The following is a 21940-nucleotide window of genomic DNA, read 5'->3' as shown; positions in this document are numbered from 1 at the left end:
ATGTGCATCATTAATACACAAATCAGGTGATCCTCAAGTATTCAGGAGGGTGCAGGGGTCACAGCACAGACAGAGTGACTGCTTCAATGGAGATTTTATACTTGCTTATATTTATGTTTAAAGGTTACATCTTAAGGCACAATCTGAACAATGAGGCTTTTCCCTGTAAGTAGCATATCAGTATCAGGGTAGTGTTTCGGAGCACTTCTGGGCAGCAGGCATATTCGGCTTTGGTTTCCACACTGGCTGGACAGTTCCTCCCTTCCCGTCGTCTCACTCCACCTTGCCCTGCAGGTTACCCAGCAGGCCGCTCGCGGTACTGAAGAGGTTGATGGGAGCTGACCCATCTGTAATCAGGGTGGATTTAAGACCCAGTGACTGGAGCAGCTTCACCTGAGGGGGCAGAAGAGAGGGAGTCAGAGTCCCGAACACACAGGACAGGAAGCGGCAGGATGAAAGGAGGAGCAGGTCCCTGCAGGGAGACTCTTTCTGCCAGCATCCGCTACCTCAGCCAGGAGCTGCTAAGATGCCCCCATTAAAAGACCACGGACATGTTTAGAGGAGGCAACTTGGAGTGCAAATTAAGGGGGGAGGTGCTTTGAAAGCTGTAGGGAGTTAGGATCAGTGAAACAGGAAAGCTGGGGTGTGTGGACTTCTCTGGGCTCAGGAGCAGAGCCTGTGCCTACAGCTCAGGACTTGCCCTGTGGGGCTTCACGCTGGGGGGTGGCGTTACCTGTAGCTCAGGTCCTGCCCTGGACATCTCCTTGAGGGTGTCGGCGCCCAGGCTCTGCATCATGTCCTTGAAGCGCACCATCTCAATCTGTGCCAGCTTCTCCTGCTTCTGCCACTCCTGCTGGTTCAGCTGCAGCTTGTAGTTCAGTTCCTGTTCGCGTGCCTTGGCCAGACGGGCCAGCTCCGCCTCCTGGGGGGGGAATGGGGACAGAGCTGGCTCTGTCAGCAGCATGACACTGAATTTGAAGAAAACCACAGTGCTGCTGGACAGGGTGAGCATGACCCATCACTGGGGACTGAAAGGGGAAGCTGAATGGAGGCTGGAAATATTCATCCAAGTGGTTTCCATAGATTTAACCTATTAACTGAACCCTTTAAGTACTGAATGTGGGAGTGTAGACGTGGGGAGAATCCTCACCCCCTCGATCCTGAGGGCTTCCACCTTGAGCTTGGCCTCCTCGACGGCCGCCTCGCCCTGGATGCGGGCTGCCTCGGCGCGGGACTGGGCTTCGGCCTTGGCCGCACCGGTACTCTCCACAGCCGCGCTGGGGGTAGGATGCACACGCAGACACACGCTTTGGAAGGTGCTCACGCAGAGATACACGAGGCGGATGGATTGATGAGAAAGGCATTCTGCCTGAAGGTGGCGCTGCAGTTACCTGAGCGCCTCCAGCTCCAGCAGCTCCTTGCGGGCCCGCTCAGCCTCCGCCTGGTCCATGATCTTCTGGCGCTCCAGGCGGCCCTTGGCCTCCTGCTCCAGCCGCTCAGCCTCGTGGCTGTGGAGAGAGGTGGGCGTGGTCAGCGAGGGTGTGGGGCTATTGATGTACAGGGCTTATGCTTCCCCAGTAGTGTCCCAAGAAGCTCCAGTGAATTACACAAAAATGATCAACTGTAGCAAAACTGCATGAGAAGTAGCAGAGAGGAAGAGAGAGAGCGAGAGAAAGGGAGTGTCACCCCCCCGCACGTCCCAGCCGGCATGGTGGGGGCCACCGAGCACCTGCAGGGAGACACTTCCTGTTAGCATCCGCTACCAAATCCTCACCTACCAGCCAGGCCAGGACCTGTGAAGATGCTTTCATCAAGAGAGAGAACAAGGGGGGGCAGGGAATCAGTCAGTCTGTTCAGGGGGCGACTGGGGGGGGGGGGGGGGCAAATTAGAGGAGCTTTGGGTATGGAGGGGTGGAGGGGGAGTCTTTGAAGGCTGCAGGAAGCCAGGATCTCATGCAAACGGAAGTTAGAGCCCAGGCTGGAGCTGAGGGGGTGGGGGGTGCGCACCGCGCAGTGGCCTCCTGGGAGTTAGTGGTGATCTCGATGGCCAGCTGCACGCTCTTCTGCAGCGCGTCCCGTGTCCGCTGGTCCACCGGTTCCACCGACTGTATGTCCACGCTGCTGATGACCAGGCCGTTCTGGCTGAAGCGTAGGTTGGGCCGCACCGCTAGCTTGTCGTCAAAGCCGAAGACGGCCGTGCAGATGATCCTGTTCGAGTTCTGGAAGGAGGGTGGGAGGACGGGTCAGAACTGCAGAGGAGGGGGGACTGGCATGGAGGGAACTGTGGGGGGGGGGGGGGGCACCTTGTGGAAGTCGTCGAACTGCACGGACGCCACAGCTCCTCGCACCCGGGACGCGATGGCCTTGCAGGCGTCGCCCACAAAGTCCGGCACCGAGAAGAGGGTCGCTGCCTGTGCCGGGTCTGACTGCGGCTTGATGTCAAAGTGCCTGAGAGGAGGAGGGATGGGGGAGGTGAGCAGGGCAGGGAACAGGATGGGCACAAGCACCCCCTTCTGGAGGCGCTGGCACGGGCCGTACCAGTTGTAGGAGAGTTGGAGCTGCAGGCGGGCGTGGTCGGCAGTCTCGATGGTGATGATGTCGGTGCAGAAGTCGGGCCCCAGCAGTAGGCACAGCGCCTTGATGACGTTTGGCCGTTTGGGCTTGTCCCCAGACAGCGACAGCACCGTGAACTGCTCATCTGGTCCCAGCATCACCATCTCAGGCCCGAACACCACCCTGGGGGATGGGGAAGGACCCGGAAACACCGCACCGGCTCAGAGTGGGATAGTGAGATAGGGAGGCAGCGGCAGGGGGGGGGGCGTGTGCATACCTGGCCGTCTTCTCCCTGTAGTCGTACACCTGCACGGCGGCATTGTGGGGCACCCGGTAGGACACCACCCGGGTCTTGTCCCTCGGCATCCTGTCCTCATTTGGACCCCCCCTGTGTGAGCGGTCTGCCAGGGCGTCCCGGCCCGAGCCCAGGAGCGTCTCCACCTTGTCCGGGAGCTCCTTCTCCCACAGCTCCTCGTCTTGGGTCAGGATGTAGGTGTGACCAATCACGGCACGGACCTGATGATATCCATGGGGTAAGGGGATGGGGGGGGGGGCACAGGGCTGGGCGTTAGCTTGTCACCCTCCTTCCCTCCCCTGCTGCCCGTGGTTTGTCGCTTGCTCACTCCAGCTCAGTTGCCCTCACCTTCCCCGTCCTGATGTCCCGCACGTAGATTCCCTCATTCTCGTCCAGTGGGATGGCCTGCCGGCGCATCAGCACCTCCACGGTGACCGGAGGCACATATTCGATGGGGCCCTGCAGCATCCAGCGGTCGCCGGGGCGACGGACCACCCCACCTTTTTTCGACTGGCTCACCCCCTCTTCCTTCAGTTCATCCTCCTAAAAGATGAATATAATATTGGGCATTAAATGAACAGCAGGCTGGGGTGAAAAAGAGAGAAAGACTCTTAAAACCCCCTTCCTCCATCTACCTCTCCCTCTCCTGAATCACCCCCCACCTCCACTGCCTCGGTATCCATGAAAGCCTCCAAAGCCCGGAGAACCAGCCCCTCCTCTGCAGACAGGATGTAGATGTCTTGGATTCCGTTCTCCAGATGCTCGCCAGGCTGCAGGAAGAAGGAGCGCTCGCCCTGGGGGAAGCGAATGGGGTAGGGGGTCAGTGTCATAGACCTTGAGCCATCAGAAGGCAGGAAGGCCATGGCGGTGACTCTCACACCTTGACCACCTTCCGCTGGCCCAGCTGGGGCTTCCCATCACCCCCCACGGGGTCCAGGATGACGCAGTATTGCCGGCTGCTCAGCGTGGTCACATCCACCACACCCACCACCTCCTCGGCCACCGACGGAATGTGCGCCTCGCGATCGGCCACCGTTACCAGCCACTCCTCCCCCGTGCGGCGCTCGCGACCGCCCGCATCGCGGAATGGGCGCAGGGCACGCACATGCAGTGCTTTCTGGGGGGGGGGAAACAAAAAGACAAACGTGAGAGTCAGGGCTGGAGTGACAATGGAGAGAATTCAGCAGCAAGCCCGACACTGACAGAACGGTGGCTCAGGGTTTGAGCAGAGGCCCTGCACGGCCTCCCACGTTGCCTGTGAACGTTCTGTCCTCAATCGAGTTTCTGATTTTGTCACACAGAATAACCTCCTGTACCCTCTCACCCACCCGCTTTCGGAGCCAGACCAGCCTCCTGAATACTGTAGCCACCCCAGGATCTACAAGAGCTGCATTGCGGACATCTCTTCTCATATTACAGCTCCTCTTGTTCAGCTTCTCTCAGCTTAGTGCCACAGGGACGGCTTTTGGTCTGTCTCAATGGCACTGTAGCCTCAATGAGGGACCTTTGGGCGTTTGTCCACCACACCAGGTACCGTACTTTTGGTACTTCAAAAAAAAAAAAAATTTTAAATTACCAAAAAAAGTAGGGTACTTCAAGGTGTTGGTTTTCTACTGGTGTAAAAACTGGTATTGGCGCTGAATGACATCACAACGCAAAGCAGCGTATTTTGTACTGAATTTGAACAATGTAGTTCATTTTATGGCTGGGCGTGGCAAGATATTAATATCAACGTCACATTTTATGCACATACAATTCTTACGCTGCAATGACTGCAAGTTAGCTAGGTTGAGATTATAGAACAAAGGGTTTAAGTTTCCTTAAACCATTTCAGGAAAAAAATATTTAGCAAGATTTGCAGTCTTAATGATTAGGCCTATTCCTTTTCATGACTATCTAGTTCACATTTAAATAATCAATTTAAAATTTACCTCCACTGCTTTTGCAGGAGCGCTGCACGCGTTCTCAGAGACAATCATAAGCATTTTCATCCTTGCCGTTTAAATCACTCCTTGACAGGTTTGTGAGAAATTTTTAACTCCTTTTTTACTTTATAAATGCCCCAATATTTTATTACAATAAAGTCACATCGCGATATTTGAAAATTTCCAATATCCTCCTGAGACCCAAGGAGGAAAGTGCCCTTCAATTTTAGGTTATTTGTCTTTGGAGGAAATAAGACAACTTACAATTTAGATTTTTTACATTTATTTTAATTTTTAATTTCACAGCATGTCCTCTAGTTTACAAGAGGAGTAAATATGTTTCCCAACATCAGTGAAAAGATGGATGCAAAAACAAAATGTCCACTACAATGGACATAAATGAATGGGTGGGGTCTCAGGAGGATATCATACAGCCCTAGAATTTTAATTTAATAAATGACACTTTATTGATCCCTGTGGAGACATTTTCTTCACACACACCCCCCACCCCGCTCTCTGTAGGTAAGTGCAAGCTGGCCGTGAAGGACAGCCACCCGTAGCAGTACCCAGGGAGCTGGGGAGGGGTGCAAGGGCCTCGCTCAAAGACTCGCAGACGTGGCAGGGTCGGGCTCAAACCAGCAACCTTCTGATCACAGACACAGAGGCTTAGCCCACAGAGTAGGCCTGTCAAGCCCCAGTTTCTTGCCTTCCCAGTCACCCCTACATCATCATGCAGCTTGAAACATCAACACCATCTCCATCCAGGAACGCTGGGGCCCTCAGGGTAATGACGGGTCACCTTCTCCATCTTCAGCAGCTACTCCTTAGTAAGAATCCCTTGGCATCACTGGACACGCTTGTATTTTGCATCTATTCCTCACAGTCTACCTAGGCTGGCTCCCTGACAGCTGTGTGCCCGCGATGTGGGCCCTGACTCGCTGGCACGTGCTGGTACAGACTCACCTTGTCGGTCAGGATGAAAGCATTGACGATGTCCATCACCTCCTCATAGACCCCTGGCAGGTATGCTCCCACCTTTTTCACCATCCACTCCTCCCCTGAGTGACATGCAGAAAAGGGACCAATCAGCTGAGAGCTGTAGGTCTGAGTCACACAGGGGCAGGAGAGAAGGTGGGGGTTTGGGCACTTACCTGTGACCCTGTGGACGCCCCCCCTGTCTGTGCCTTCCTTGCGGGCTCGGAGACGGATGGCCTGGTTTTCCCTGATCACCGTGGCCTTCACCGTCTCCAGCACCTCCACCTCCTTCCGGGGTATGTAGGTCCCTGTCACAAAGGGGCCAAAACAAGGCGTGCTTTATTCTGAGCATGCCCACCCGCCGGACACCTGGACTGGCCCATGGGCCGCACCCATACCCACCTGGGCCCTCGAAGAGCCACTCATCCCCAGCCAGCCGCTTCTCGTCATCCTCATCCTCAAAATCCAGCAGCGCCTGGAGGCGCAGTGCTGTGTTTGGGAAGACGATCTGCAGCGGCGTCACGTCCTGGTGGGGAGCCAAGGGTTGCGGAGGTCAGGGGGGTGGGGGGTGATTCATAAAGCATCACAGGTGTCATGAGAGTCCTTCAGGGTCAGATAAGTGATGAGTGGCGGCGGTACGGAGGGGCTCACCTGCTGGATTTGCTCCCCTGGGTAGAGAGGGAAGGGGTCCTGGGCCAGGCGGATCTCCAGGTCGGCGTGACGCAGCTTGGCCTGGCCCAGCTGGTCAAACTGGACCTGGCCTTGGTCATCACGGACCACGGGGTTCAGGACCACGCAGTAGTGGCGGGGGGGCACCATGGTCATGCGCAGGGGTGCGAACAGCACTCTGGGGGAAAGGGCAGGGTACATAGCGGTCAGCATGCCTTCAGATCACCTGCCGGATCTTAACATTCTCTGGACCACAAATGGTATTCGGATTTAATGAGCTTTCTGGTGTCTGTTATTACATGACCGCAATAATCACATAAAGAACTCTGCAATATCCCAGAAGAAGCAGCACGGGAATTTGTGGATTGAGTTATAGTTGAAGTGTGGCAGCCATTTGCCGGGAGAGTGGATGACTCCCAGCCTCCTCTGACCTTTCGTTGTCCTGTCGGATGTAGGTGCGAGGCCCCACCTCCACTCTGGCGATATTCGTATTCTGATCCAGGACATGGATATAGTGGTGGGGAGGAATGCGGATGATTGATTGCTCGACCTGGGTGTCCATATCCTCTGAAGCTTTATTTCCGGACCTTCTCTGTGACATCTCTGCTGGGAAGGAGGACACCGTATTAGCAGAACAAACCCCTCAGATAACTGACGTGTGACATGGCAGCCATGCAAGATCGACGTCAAGGGGCCAGTGCAGAAAAGTCAGCAAGAGGATCTGAAATAGCAGCAGCTGCCACAAAAGCGGCTGGACAAATCAGAATGAGTCGCTGTTCAGCCACATGCTAAACCAAATAGAAATGAACAGACCAACTCAAGCAATCGCTCTGGATCCACAGCAATCCTCAGAAACCAGTTCTACCAGTATCGGTTTAGGTGGATCAACTGTACATGCACTTTTTGACAAACACAAAAAGATAAATGAATAAAAAAAAATTCACACAATGCACGTTGACACTACTCCCAACTACACAAATAGGGTTGGGTCTGGTCTTAAACCAAAACCTGCACTTCAATAAGATAAGCCACTTCTTACAATTCATATTAAAATATGAGATGCAATTAGAGTATTACTATTTATAAAAACCACCATTACTGTTACACTGCTATTGCCGAGGACAGCAATGAGTGTTCACGATTTATTGGTTTATAGGTGTAATAACAGAGTAAGAGAGCAAAGATCAGAAGGATGGGCAGGTTTTAGCAACTGGCAAGTAGCATGATGCAATTGTTTACCTACCTTTACTGGCTGAACAAGCAGGCACTCAGATTCCTGTGTCCACAAACGTTTATCTACTGGGATGGGCTTACCTTGCATGTGATTAAATATCTGTCTTTACTGACCTTTAACAAAACAAAGCCAAACTAATTGGGAACTGATACAATGGTACTGACGTGTTACAGCACGGGTGTCAAACTCCAGTCCTAGAGGGCCGGAGCCCTGCACATTTTTGGGTTTCCCCTCATTTAATACACTTGATTCAACTTCTTGCGTTAATTACCACATAGCTCTTGAGCTGAATCATTTGTTATGGAACAGGGAAAGAACTAAGCTACACACGGTTCCAGCCCCCCAGGACCGGAGTTTGACACCCCTGTGTTACCGCCTCCCTTTGACAATGCAGATACAAGCAGCGCGAGAGCTATCAGTCAGCTTGGACATATAGCTCTGCACGTTAATTTAGCCCAGGGGAACTAAAGATGTTGACGGGAGTGTCTTACTCATTACATATTTGTATGTGTTTGTTTTGCTATTTGCTTCACTTGTACGTCGGTTTGAAGAAAATCGTCTGCTAAATAGACTAAGTCCTGGCATATTTAGGGTTCCGAAAAATCTAAGATGTCATGGTTATTTATAAGAGACCGTCCACTTAACGCAGTGCTGCATTGGCGACACACGGAGCTTAGTAAGGGTATGACTTAATCCTCGCACAGACCGATATAAACGCGTCGTGGCTCGGCGACTTCCGCAAAGGCGTCGCTTATCCAACGATAGCTGGGAAGACCGGGGAGGTAGCACCGACGCAGCGAAGGACGCGGCCCCGACACAGCCTTACTTACCTGCTGGTTTGGGCTTAGACGTCAGCGCAGTAATAGTGAGCAGTTGTGCCGCCCCTAGGCGACAGCCTAGTTCCTTATGTCGAGGAGGCGGAGAAGCGGAAGGCTGCGTCAAGCGTACAACCCCGGGCAGCCTGCAATGTCCGGGCCGGAAGAAAGCCGATCCCCTCCATCACCGCCCCGGTTTATTTACCATACGGGCAGTGATAGGGTGACCAGATAATCCATGTCAGGGAGGACACTTTGAGCAACTTCGGGTTTTACAAACTACTTTCAAATTAAAAGGCTCCTGTGCTCGGCTAAATAGTTCTGCTCATCTTGTGCTTTGACTGGTTTGTTTCCTTGATTGAGAGACTCATCCAGCTAGTTCACATTGACATTAGTGACACATGCATGATTATAGGAGACTGACCAATCAGCACACAGCAAGAACTCAGTGCTCAAGTGAAATCCATGTCTGTTTAATTGAAATGGTTATTTACAATTCCTGTCCTAGCTCAGAGTCCTCTTTTGTATTCAAGTCACTGATTTAAATATATATATATATATATATATATATATATATATATATAAACACCGGGACGGATGGCGGAGCACTGCCACGGGGTCTGTGTATATATATATATATATATAAACATCACAACAGTTCCGTGGACGCGATGCAGCATAAACAGAAAGAAAACCCCCAAGCACAGACCCCGCAGTCTCTCATGATAAGGTCCCCGTACCCGCCGCGGTTCCTTGGTTTCCGCTCGGCTCCACCGGGCGCTCGCCGCCACCTCCCTGGGACTTGATCTAGGACGTGTTTAAATAGCACAAGCTTTTATATAACGAAGGATGAAATGGCTATAGAGGCCCACAGTCTAAAGCATGGGTGTCAAACTCCAGTCCTGGGGGGCCAGAGCCCTGCACATTTTTGGGTTTCCCTTCATTTAACATACCTGATTCAACTCCTTGTGCTAATTACCACACAGCTCTTGAGCAGAATAATTTGTTGTGGAACAGGAAAAGAACTAAGTTATACAGGGCTCCGGCCCTCCAAGACTGGAGTTCGACACCCCTGGTCTAAAGGGACGGCTTCGTGCGCCCATCTCCCTCAAATTATTAAAAAAAAAAAAGTGTCATTCGCCCAGACGGAGTGGTAGAAATTAAATGAATTAGCATGAGGTGAAAGGTCATGTGACTGTATCACAATGATTATAATATCAGATGGACAAGTTGGCAGTGTGGCCACACTGCTGGTCCCATGTCAGTAGGGTGTGCCTCCCAGGCCTGGATAAATTCAGCGATACGGTGTGGAAGGGAGTCATACAGCCGTAGGGTGACCAGATAATCCATGTCAGGGAGGACACCCTGAGCTAGGACAGGAATTGTAAACAGACCTGGATTTCACTTGAGCACTGAGTTCTTGCTGTGTGCTGATTGGTCAGTCTCCTATAATCATGCATGTGTCACTAATGTCAATGTGAACCAGCTGGATGAGTCTTTCAATCAAGGAAACAAACCACTCAAAGCACAAGATGAGCTGAACTATTTAGCCGAGCACAGGAGCCTTTTAATTTGAAAGTAGTTTGTAAAACCCGAAGTAGCTCAAAGTGTCCTCCCTGACATGGATGATCTGGTCACCCTATACAGCTGTTGTATCCTCTCCTGCGGCAAGTCGGCCCACAGCTGTTGAAACAGGCCCTCGAAATCCTCCAGATTGACACTGTATGAGTTGACATCTGAGCTGATTCCACACATGTTCAATTGGGGAAAGATCGGGGGACCTGGCTGGTCACAGGATGACCTCAACATGACGCAGGCAATCCATAGACACATGTGCCGTGTGTGGATGGGCGTTATCTTGTTGAAAGACTGTACCAGGGTGCTGTCTCAGGAGGGGTAAGACATGCGGACGCAGGATGTCACTGTCGTAGCGCTGTGCTGTCAGGGTCCCCCAAATCACCCCTAGACATGACCTGAAGTCATACCCTATGGCTGCCCACACCATGATACCAGAGGTACACCAGTGTGTCTCTCCACAGCATTGGCAAGATTGGTCCTCTCCCCACGCCAGGCAATTGCACAATATGACCACCTAACCTCATGCAAACCCACAATGCGACCCTTATCAAACTCTGTCAAGTGCTGGTAATGCTGTCTAATGTGCCTACGAGGCATCCTCGTTGTCTAGTGACTAGACGTGCCAGCTCCTTGCAAATCGAATCATTTACATACCCATCACTGCTCTGCACATGTACCAAATTACATCCAAATCAGACCATCACTTCTGGGTGCTTAATATTTCTGAGTATATTCTTGATATTTACATTTTCTTCATTCACAATTTCCTGGAAAGAGTGTTAAGTGCCAGGTTTAAATGCAGCTAAGCAAAGTCGGTGAGTGGCATTAATGATTTATGTAGTTTTTTTTGTGGGACAAAGATACCGATCTTGCAGAAATACAATAGCGTTTGTCAAGGGGCTAGAAAAGTCAATAATATCAAAAAGGACTGGGACAGCAGAAAAACGGGCAGACTCTGCTTTGATGCCAGGGAGAAGCCAGAGGCCCAGGCTAGGCTATATGAGCAGGCCTTTGGATGCCTGGGTCCCGGCTGCACCCACTGATGTAATAACGAGCTTAGACTAACAGAGAGAGGACAGGAGTATATTTTAGCCAAGATTATATGAGATACAGAACAGCCTGTAGGTAGCAATCAACAGCAACAGAACCAGATACAATATATATCATTTATATATGTATAAATATGTACATTCTAATCCTCCAAAGTAAATAAATACTTAAATAAACAAGTTATAGAAGTTACAATATGCTTGTTTAAATAGTTTTAATAACATTTTCCAGTACCATAGCAACTGGTAAAATCGGGAAGTGTTGTTTTCCCTGAATCAAAGGTACAGTATCATCCTTACGTTATCGTGCAGTATTGTAGGATGTGCAGTACAACACAGTGCCGTGTAATGAAGGACAGCACACTACGCACATGACACACCTCACCTTGCTCCCAGGGTGTCGCTTTTGCCCAACTTGGCATTTGATATATTGTAACATATAGTACAGCAGCTGTGATTAACAACTTTTTTTTTTTTTTTTTTAAGCTTTGAAAGGTCACACTGGGGTCTGGGAACATTGTACCGCATGAACAGCAAAATGAAGACATTTCAATATGAAAGAAAGAGGAAATCGGTATAGCGTGTAAGGGGACCCCGCGCTAAGCTAACGGCGTCCTCGCTGCGGGCTTCTGACGCTATGCCTTGGTACTGTAACTGCAGCTTGTATGCACCGCAGCGACACACGCCCTCTAAGCTACATAATACTGCATTATACTGAAGGCCCTGTTTGCACAGCAGCGGCCATGATCATTGGTACTGACTATACTTACTCGACGGGAGGGAACGAAAGAATTCGACGTCCAGCTGTCGTCTTCCAACGGTAGATAACAGCTGTGGATATAGCTTATGAGCGACGTACGACTCGAGGGCTAAAGGGCAGAGAGGTGTGAGGGGCCACACGACTCTGCCTGGTCAGCCCTCACACCGAGACACACGCTGGGAAAACCGGCACCTAAAATTAACAATGACTACCCGTACTAAAGAAATTCATGAATAAATAAAACTACAAATAAATAAAATATGAATAAATTAAACAAAATAGACGGATCTTTCTCATAAATAAAACTAACGAGTGACGCACGTAAAGACACAAGAGACTGACTATGTACAACGCTTTACATTTCATGTCTGTGGGAACTCCGCATTCTTCGTAATCGTTGTGCGGAAACCGCGAAGGTGAAGGAGTGACCGGAGGGCCAAAGGCAGAGGGCATGCGGCCAGGTTGGGGGTCTTGGGATAATATGGAGCTCTAGGCGCCGGCCGCAGCCCTGTCAGAGTCACAGGAGATGATCGGCATCGCGCTCAAACACTGACTGTCCATTTGGTAGCTCCAAGTCGCTCTAACATGTACATATGATACATTGCTATGCCTGATGCTTTAAAATCATTCACTGGATGAGTGGCGTGTTGCCCTGTGTACTTGCTGTCCAGCTAGGCAGAAGTCCATGCTGTCTCACCCACAGCACCCACCCCCCAGAACTGTCAACCCATAATTCAGTGCAAGACCAACCCCCTTCATAGTTCGGTACAGGGTACAATAAATAAATATTTAAACAAAACAGTACAATACATTCCCTTGCCAAGATCTCAAGTCACCAACCCCCCTCCCCAATCTGAATCTCCCCCCCCCCCCCACATCCCCTCAGTGTGTGTCAGTCTCTCTCTCTGTCTCCTGGGGGCTATAGCCATTGGCAGGTGACAGCTGGGTGGCACTGCCGTCCAAGTCAACCTTTGCGATGGAGGAAGGGGCTGACGGAGGGGCTCGCGGGGCCCTGGTGAAGAGGCGAAAGGCCCCCCGGCAGATGAGGGAGAACCAGTAGACCTGGGGGGCCATCAGGAGACCTGCACCCAGGTTATACTGCCAGGGCACCATCAGCGGGACCATGTAGAATGGAATGGAGGCGTATCTGGAGGAGAGAAGCAACACAGCTGGCAGAGACGACCTTGAGCCAACGACCCTGGAAACCCGACCCCCTGGGGCAAGTGGAGCTACACCAACACCAGCATCTGCACCTCTACCCTGAAATCAGGAACATCTACACTAATCAGTCTGATCACGGCTAGAGGACAGCCAAATCCGAAGCCACCCGGCCCAGTCACAACGGGCTGGATCACGGGTGCAATCCCACAGGCACCAGCCTGGCATGCGGGGGGAGGGAGAGGGAGAAAGACGGAGAGAGACAGAGAGAGAGGAGTGAGGACGTACCTGCTGTAAGCGTAGTAGAGGTAGGGGAAGAGGAGGACTCGGCAGATGAAGAAAGTGACCAGCATTAGACATCCGTTAACTTTGTGAAGGAGAGTGTGTTGTTGCTTGTACTGAGAGAACGAGAGAGGGAAAGAGAGAGGGAAAGAGAGAAAGAGAGAGGGAGAGAAAAAGAGAGAGAGGCTCACAGGTGACATCTAAGTAAATGAGCAGAAGGGCGCAGCACAGCCCCCGATACTTCGTTAGGAAACAAACGCAAAGCAGATCAGACACACAGACAGGCGAGGTGTGGAGTCTCAGCTTAGGTTATTGTGATGCTTGATTCAGGCTGAAATTGATCTGGTTAAATTATACTCGCATGCAAGCCTGCAGGCAGAGCAGTTCAGCCGTCAGAGAATAAACAGCATGACAGGCGATTAGAATAACAGGACCGAGCACAACTGAATGGTGACCAGCCCCCACTTGCAGGATGTTCCTTGGGAGCGCAACCAGATGGCTCTGACCAGTAAGCTGGATCAGACCCGGCCGCCCAAGAAAGGGTGTCTATGGTCAACAGAAATGGGGAGGGGCTACTCTCCTTATAGCACCTGACATTAGCAGAGAACCTAATCTAAAAGGGCCCCCCCTCCAGTCAGACCTGCACTTCCTCCCGTCCCATCCTGGTGGGGCCGAGGCCACATTAACCTGACCTCCAGGATGACTTTGTCTGTTCCCGCACACCTGAAGCTCTGAGACGGCCTGTACTCAGGGGGTGGGGGGATGGGGGAGCATCACTGCACACCACAGCCAATCCGGAAACTCTCTACTTCACTTTCAAACAAAATTAGCAGCTAGTAAGACCTTGTCCGGTGCCAGAGCGCCATCCTGTGACGTAGCACCACTGAAGTGCAGAGCTCTCACTTTCTGAGGCATTTAAAGGTACACAGCGGGGGCTGGGGGTAGCGAGGGGGGGTGGTGACGAAGGCAGTCGACCACAGGCAACGAAAGGGGTGTAATTATGCACTTAAATATTTATGACCCACACAAGTAAACAGGTCCAGTCCGTTACAGGCCTGATGGATCGTTAAATGGGCAGTCATACTTAACCCAAAGACGTCGGACTCTTAAGGGAAGCGGCCCAGCTAGCGCATTAGCGCTCCAGCCTCTTAGTACATTTTATGGGTGCTGCAATGATCCAAATATGGAAGCGTGGACAAATCAGCCCGTCAATCACCCGCTGAGTGCCGCACTGACCAGAGCAAGCAACAGTGGTCGATTTTAATGCTATGCTTGCTGAAAAAAGGTCTGAACGCATAGAAGGGCGAGCAAGCGAGCGGGCGGGGGCACGCTAACTCTAACCTTACCTGGATGAGGATCTTCCCCAGGCAGACCGATGGGGTGCTGAGCTCAGCCAGAAACATGACGCCTTGAAAGTAATCACCTTTCCCCTGGCGCCAGAACTGAAGGGGAGAAGAGAGAGGGCCGCGTCAGGGCAGCAAGGGGGGGGGTCTGCACCTCTGGCCTCACCTCTGCCGTCTATTGCGACTGACCTCCAGCAGGGGGCGGCACTGAGTGCAGCTCTTGGCCACACTCACTCACTTGGGGGTCCCTCCAGGTCCAACCCATGACAACGCGCAATCTTAGGGTTATGCCAATTAACTGCCGTTTGCATAGAGACGGCAAGGAAGATGGTGAAGAGGGAGAGCGCATGTGAAAGGGAATACTAGACACGAGGGGGCTAAGGGCCAAGACTGGCCTCCAAGAACCAATCAGAAGCCTTAGAGCATGTCTGTTTGCATGCGAGTGACCTTACCCATCACCTCTGTTGTCCCAAAATAGCCCAGAACCACCTTATGCCTACAAATTGGCCTTTAATCTTACCCATCCATCCATCCATCCATCCATTCATCAGCACAATTTGAATTTCACTGCTCCTGTTTTGAAAGGTGGAGCTCTCCTTTCCAACATCCACACACATTTGCACAAGCACACACATTTTTATATTGGCCAAGTTGCATAAAGTAAACTCATTAAACTCCATGGTGACAGTTACCACAGAGACCGGGAAGCAGACGGTGACCATGACAACGTGGTGCAGCACCATGAGGAACTCCCGCCGCAGGTAGCTGCTGAAGGCGGTTCTGAGGTCCCTGGGAGCCGAGCCGTCTTCGTGACCTTTGACCCGCAGCTTGTGCCAGTAGCACATGAACATGGCGTAGATGTCGTAGACGAAGTACGGCACGGCGAAAAGGATGTAGGAGCTGGTCAGCCAGTGTCTGGGCCATCGAGGATGGAGATGGAGAGAAGGGGCATATTAACAGGGGCACGCAGGGGGCAGGACTCACACAGCAGCCCAACAATGTGTGACTGTCAACAGACACAATACTCTCAGGGTGAGGCAGAGGACCCACAGCCATAGTGTGTATGTGTGTGTGTATGTGTGTGTGTGAGTGTGTGTGTGTGCACGCACGCACGTGCATACCCGTCTTTGTCAATCAACGGCTGATTGGTTCCCTGAACAGACTGAAATTCTGCCAAATGCCACAGCCTCCTACCCCAGACTGAGTGATTTATCCGTCTTTCAGAGAGCAAGCCTGATTCAGCAGCTGGCTCCCCAGGCTAGTGAGACTCGCTCACGGTGATGGCTCAACGCCCCATGGAACTGCAGTGGACCGCTGAGTGGGACTTCCAGATAGGGCCCCCCCCCACGCTCTGCTCGTACGAGAAGAAGCCACAGCAGTCACCAGAAACCCACAGGAGGTGAGCAGGAAGATCAGGTGACACTCAGGAAGGCCCCAGGCAGCCAATCGAACCCGGGACCTATAAAGACAGTAGCTGTGGGCACATCTGTGTACCCCCTGCTCAGAGGTGTGGCACTTTGTTTGTATCGTTTCTTTTCTACTTCTTCCACCCAATCAACGAGCAGACACTGTACCACTCTGCCCACTCTCTCTCAGGAGTCAGCTTCCTCATAACCCTACTAGAACAACTCCAGGGCAAAATATTCATCCATGTGGGAACCTCTGGGAAATCCTACTATGTCAGTTTGCCGATCAGTGTGAAATAATACAATGTCCACTATGAAAATTCATCATTTCTGCCAGATTTCACACAAATCACCATGAAGAACCACATCAAATAAGCCTTTTGTAAGGTCTGTTTACCGTTACCAAAGGTTTTCAAATGACCATGACCAATTACTTTCACCCATTTATAAACATGAATTTGGATGAGCCCAGACCTAAGAGCGACCCTACAGAAACTGCACAACCTTCTCCTTCATTCAAAGTATGACACTATAATCACACTTCGGATTTCCTGGATAGAAACTAATTAGGTTGAGATTTTAATTAGATGAACAAGAACACAAGGTGAACGGGGTGGGAATACTATATTTGGTGACACACACACACACACACACACACACACAGACCAGCACACACACCCCTAAAATCGGCAGATTCAAACGGAGACCATGAGTCAGGATGCCACAGAAAATATCACAGACTCTCTGACAATCGGACAAAGGCCCCTATGATGTTTTTGACTCTCTCTGTGTTGCTGCATTGTCCCAGCACCCGGCCTAGCGCCCAGTCAGAACAGAGCTGAGCTTCACCTCCCCCCTCCACCAAGCCACACAACCACACCACCTGAATCGTCACAATCTCCTACATGGCGAATGTCACTGTACCCAGAACAGTTAAACCAGCGGCCGGTTTGGACTTTAGTAAGTTGAGTAAACGCTTTGACTTACTGATCCTCAATGATGTCCTCACAAGACGAGGCGATGATGTAACCAGCTGAAGATGCCATAATCGCCTGGATGGACGAGACCAACCTGGTAGACGGAGACAAGGAAAAGTGAAATCACGTGGGCAGCTGTTGTATCCATTATGTCAAGTTCATCAAAACATAGAATAACAAAGTAACTATTTAAAAAAAAAAAAAAACTAAGATGGTATGAGATATGGTTAATATGACTGAATTCCTAAACAAGCTTCTACGCATAGGATAGACCGCAGCCCACGGGGTTCCATAATTTGCATGCTGGTGCTCTGTTCACCTGGCAGAAACGATGACAGCGTCCCCCTCGCTCCATCGCAGGCCCGGGACGCGTTTCAGGCATCGCTTCGACAGCACAAACAGGCCCGGGAAGAAGAAGGATCCGGCAACCAGGATTGTCAACATGGTCCCACGAGGTCCGTCCCGGGAGAGAAATCCAATCTACCGGTGCCCGCTCACCGTGTCCCTGGTAAGAGGCCGCTTTGATGGCCTTTTTGTACCTTCTCCTTGCGTCCCCGGGGTGAACTTTCAGAAAGATGCTCAGAAACAGACCCTTTCTAACAAGAATGCTGGAAGAACAGCGACCCTCAGAGAATGGCAGCTGTGTTTAATAAAAGTTCTTTTCCAGTATTTCAGTCTTCTGTGAGCTCAGGAGGAACGTTACATTTACATTCAGTCTCTCCAAAATCTCATTTTGTTTCAGAGACACAGTGACAAAAACATTCTGCTCTTCAGCTGGTTTCAGATAATTATACAATTAATTAAACTTTTATTTTAAAGGCTCTAAAGGCTTGGCTCCTAATGTCCCTAAATCCCCTCCCACCCCCCCCACCCCCCACCCAGGGTCAGGACTTGATAATCCTTAGTGATGTCAAACACTGTTTCGAACTACAAAGGACAAAAAGACAGACAAGGAGAAACAGAAGATGAACTCAGCAGAGAAAAGTGACATCTTATTTACAATACTGTTACATATTCACCTCTAACTCAAACTTTTAACGCGGCAGAAATTTGACATTAAATCTATACGAGTAATGTATAATGTATACACTCACCTAAAGGATTATTAGGAATACCATACTAATACGGTGTTTGACGCCCTTTCGCCTTCAGAACTGCCTTAATTCTACGTGGCATTGATTCAACAAGGTGCCGAAAGCATTCTTTAGAAATGTTGGCCCATATTGATAGGATAGCATCTTGCAGTTGATGGAGATTTGTGGGATGCACATCCAGGGCACGAAGCTCCCATTCCACCACATCCCAAAGATGCTCTATTGGGTTGAGATCTGGTGACTGTGGGGGCCATTGTAGTACAGTGAACTCATTGTCATGTTCAAGAAACCAATTTGAAATTATTCGAGCTTTGTGACATGGTGCATTATCCTGCTGGAAGTAGCCATCAGAGGATGGGTACATGGTGGTCATAAAGGGATGGACATGGTCAGAAACAATGCTCAGGTAGGCCGTGGCATTTAAACGATGCCCAATTGGCACTAAGGGGCCTAAAGTGTGCCAAGAAAACATCCCCCACACCATTACACCACTACCAGCCTTCACAGTGGTAACAAGGCATGATGGATCCATGTTCTCATTCTGTTTACGCCAAATTCTGACTCTACCATTTGAATGTCTCAACAGATATCGAAACTCATCAGACCAGGCAACATTTTTCCAGTCTTCAACTGTCCAATTTTGGTGAGCTCGTGCAAATTGTATCCTCTTTTTCCTATTTGTAGTGGAGATGAGTGGTACCCGGTGGGGTCTTCTGCTGTTGTAGCCCATCTGCCTCAAGGTTGTGCGTGTTGTGGCTTCACAAATGCTTTGCTGCATACCTCGGTTGTAATGAGTGGTTATTTCAGTCAAAGTTGCTCTTCTATCAGCTTGAATCAGTCGGCCCATTCTCCTCTGACCTCTAGCATCAACAAGGCATTTTCGCCCACAGGACTGCCGCATTACTGGATGTTTTTCCCTTTGCACATCATTCTTTGTAAACCCTAGAAATGGTTGTGCGTGAAAGTCCCAGTAACTGAGCAGATTGTGAAATACTCAGACCGGCCCGTCTGGCACCAACAACAATGCCATGCTCAAAATTGCTTAAATCACCTTTCTTTCCCATTCTGACATTCAGTTCAGGAGATTGTCTTGACCAGGACCACACCCCTAAATGCATTGAAACAACTGCCAAAATAATTGCATTAATGAGAAATTGAACAGGTGTTCCTAATAATCCTTTAGGTGAGTGTATATAGCATTCCTTAGAGATGAACATATAAACAAAACACACGCATAGTATCCCCGGCTCGCGTATTTCGGTGAGGCAGTAATCGCCGGTAACCTTGGGATTCCTCCTCACGGCAGCATCTTCACACACAGCGTTGGGATTTGGTGACCAACCGAAATAGATTTGGCACGGATTACGGAGCAGGAGATTTAAAAAGATTACCGAGATGGAGATAGTAACAGACAGAGACGGAGAGACGAAGAACCCACGACGGCGGCCGACAAAACTGAGGAAGCCCCAATATAATAAGCCGCATTATTGTTCCTGCGGGTCGGGGCGGCAGTAATACGGTCGCGATAAACGTCCACAGGTTCACGCATCAGTCACACGTGTTACTACGGGACAAAAATACGGTCAAATTCTATAAAAAATAACCTAGATATGACACTATCTATGGATCTAAGCGTGCATCTCTTTCGTTTAAAGACAATATATACGTGCAAATTTGTAGCAGGGACAGCTGCACCATCAAAATGATTAAACGCATTTAGATGTAAGTAGACAATAGCCGCACTTTTGCGCCCCGAATATATAACGCCTCGGGCTCAGGGATAGAAAGCCCCGGCGGACCGCTGTTCCAACAGGCGCTCCGATGCTGTCAAAATGCGCAATGCGCTAGCCTGCTAGCTAGCCAAAACCTCGGCTGATGGACACCGGTGCAGCAGGGCTGCAACAAATCAATCCGGCCGCAACAATGACGACAAGGGCGCCTGGCCAGCAGCGAGCCGCAGGTCCGTCTGTCCCGTACAAGGACCAGCCGTGATCGGTGTTGGCTGCAGGCTGCGATTTCAGCACCTGGCTACGCACCGCCTTGTCCTCCCGTTAACAAGTCTGCTCCGTGTAGCTAACGGACCCAGACAGGCAGCTTCATCACGCATGCAGGCTGGTGGGCAGCCGGACAATGAAAGGAGCTCTTGACGCACGGTCTTTGGAGCAGCACCGGGGCCCTCCGCCCTCACAGACCCGCACCCGTGTAAATCCTCCGGGCGCCGAGGTGCAAACAAAGCCGCGGGTGGGGATGCGGGAGAGGCGTGTTGAAGCGGCGGGGAGATGGGGGTGGGGGGGTATACACGGGGTCTGCATGTACGGGGACAGCAGCACCGGGGCATACGCTCCGCGGCCCATCGGAACCGGGCGCTAGCCAACAGCTTTCGGACTCCCGGCTATACACAAGGCTAAGTCCACGTGGGCTGCCGTTTTAACTAAAATCGCCGTTTACCTTTTGTTTTGGACCGGGAATCCTTAGCGGCTCGGGAAAACGCCAGCCGACGGGAGGTCTGCTTAAAGCGCGTTGCGTCCGGCTGCGGCTCTGTGCGGCCGCTCCGTAGCGCTCTTCGCCAGCTCTCGGTGCTGATTCGGCGCTTAGGCTCCTCTGCCCATGTCCGTCCGGCCCGTCGCCACCATTCCGTTATCGATCGGGCTTCTGCATCCGGCAGCCGCACGGCGCGCGCGCTTCGGCCGGCCGCTTTGATGGCACGCGCATATTCCGCGCGCGGCCCCGCGTTGATGTATTTTCGCTACCTGTTATTTCGGTTTAAATGTTATTTATTCACACGCTCAGGGCCGTGCTGTACCCCCACGCGCTGCTAAAGCAAGCACCTCCGGGCTGCCCATCCGTCTCCGCGGCTCACGGCAGCATGCCCTGCTTTTTCTCTCTCTCCTCTGTCCCCTCCCCTCCGCCGCCGTCGTCGTTTAGCTAACAAATGAGGGGGGGTGGTGAATGCCGAGAGGGGGGCTTCATCCAATGCCGAGCCGAAGTGACGACGACCGCTCCACTGTAGAACCGCTTCCCTTTCACCGAAAAGGGATCACCGATGTCAACCGATGGACTTAATGGTAACGGGGGCGTCGGTACCTCGCGTCGGGGCACTACCTGGCTTAACACTCTCACCTGGCTCGCCGCTTTAGAATGAGGGAGAACCAGGAGACGTCGATAAGGCCCGGCTGGGGATGACTGTAGCGCCCTGTCTCCCAACTAGGGTGAAAGTTACTGCATTAAAAATCAGCGAGCAAGAACAACCGTTGATTAAGTGTTTTGGAAATGTACCTATACTCCGTACGTACGTGTGTGTGTTTTTTATATACATATATATACATACATATATATATATATATATATATATATATATATATATATATATATATATATATATATATACATACATATACATACATATATATATATATATACACATACATATACATACATATATATATATATATACATACATATACATACATATATATATATATATATATATATATATATATATATATATATATATATATATATATATATATATATATATATATATGTGTGTGTGTGTGTATGTATATATATATATATATATGAATGACATGACTATATATATATATAATGTGTGTGTTTTTATATATATATATATATGACATGACTGCAGTCACAGTGGACCGTCGCAGGATTCACCGTGTGACTGCCTCCCTTACACCCCCCCTGCACCCTCGGTGTCCAAATTGGATTTATTTTACTTTCAAATATACGCCGCCGCTCCTAGCAACCAACAGCCGATTGGGTTAACAGGATGGTGACAACAGCGCCTCTTTTTCCTCTTTGGTCAT

General features: G+C 50.6%; 2 protein-coding genes across 6 annotated transcripts; both read right to left on the bottom strand.

The window, feature by feature from the left end:
- Positions 1 to 87: 87 nt before the first annotated feature.
- mvp (major vault protein) lies at positions 88 to 8640 on the bottom strand. Of its 5 annotated transcripts, none has more exons than XM_072704818.1 (18): positions 8482 to 8640; positions 7661 to 7764; positions 6849 to 7023; positions 6400 to 6595; positions 6151 to 6274; positions 5925 to 6056; positions 5737 to 5831; positions 3729 to 3965; positions 3484 to 3642; positions 3197 to 3391; positions 2831 to 3069; positions 2539 to 2736; positions 2304 to 2448; positions 2008 to 2219; positions 1392 to 1508; positions 1151 to 1277; positions 734 to 922; positions 88 to 393 (listed from the first exon to the last, which is right to left on the bottom strand). In XM_072704818.1, the coding sequence occupies exons 3-18, from the start codon at positions 7016 to 7018 to the stop codon at positions 274 to 276; spliced, it is 2655 nt and encodes an 884-aa protein (XP_072560919.1). In that variant the 5' UTR covers positions 7019 to 7023; positions 7661 to 7764; positions 8482 to 8640; the 3' UTR covers positions 88 to 273. The 5 variants fall into 5 exon arrangements, with proteins under 5 accessions (XP_072560919.1, XP_072560918.1, XP_072560920.1 ...); XM_072704817.1 differs by having other exon boundaries at positions 6849 to 7020; positions 8482 to 8639; XM_072704819.1 differs by lacking the exon at positions 7661 to 7764.
- Positions 8641 to 11111: 2471 nt separating this feature from the next.
- tlcd3ba (TLC domain containing 3Ba) lies at positions 11112 to 17869 on the bottom strand. Its single transcript, XM_023792354.2, has 6 exons — positions 17339 to 17869; positions 17030 to 17113; positions 15329 to 15551; positions 14640 to 14735; positions 13300 to 13409; positions 11112 to 13000 (listed from the first exon to the last, which is right to left on the bottom strand). Exons 1-6 carry the CDS (start codon positions 17461 to 17463, stop codon positions 12736 to 12738), a joined length of 903 nt encoding a protein of 300 aa, XP_023648122.1. The 5' UTR covers positions 17464 to 17869; the 3' UTR covers positions 11112 to 12735.
- Positions 17870 to 21940: the final 4071 nt, after the last annotated feature.

Source organism: Paramormyrops kingsleyae, chromosome 22 (assembly GCF_048594095.1).
Source record: "Paramormyrops kingsleyae isolate MSU_618 chromosome 22, PKINGS_0.4, whole genome shotgun sequence".
NCBI classification, from domain to species: domain Eukaryota; kingdom Metazoa; phylum Chordata; class Actinopteri; order Osteoglossiformes; family Mormyridae; genus Paramormyrops; species Paramormyrops kingsleyae.
This window is presented reverse-complemented; position numbering and strand designations above follow the sequence as displayed.

Coding starts and splice junctions, on each gene's coding strand:
- tlcd3ba (XM_023792354.2), bottom strand. CDS start 17,463: ATGTTGACAATCCTGGTTGCCGGATCCTTCTTCTTCCCGGGCCTGTTT. Junction 13,410..14,639: donor TGGGGAAGATCCTCATCCAG/GTAAGGTTAGAG, acceptor TCGTTCTCTCAG/TACAAGCAACAACACACTCT. Junction 13,001..13,299: donor CTCTACTACGCTTACAGCAG/GTACGTCCTCAC, acceptor TCTCTCCTCCAG/ATACGCCTCCATTCCATTCT.
- mvp (XM_072704818.1), bottom strand. CDS start 7,018: ATGTCACAGAGAAGGTCCGGAAATAAAGCTTCAGAGGATATGGACACC. Junction 6,275..6,399: donor CAGGGGAGCAAATCCAGCAG/GTGAGCCCCTCC, acceptor GCTCCCCACCAG/GACGTGACGCCGCTGCAGAT. Junction 6,057..6,150: donor GTGGCTCTTCGAGGGCCCAG/GTGGGTATGGGT, acceptor CCTTTGTGACAG/GGACCTACATACCCCGGAAG.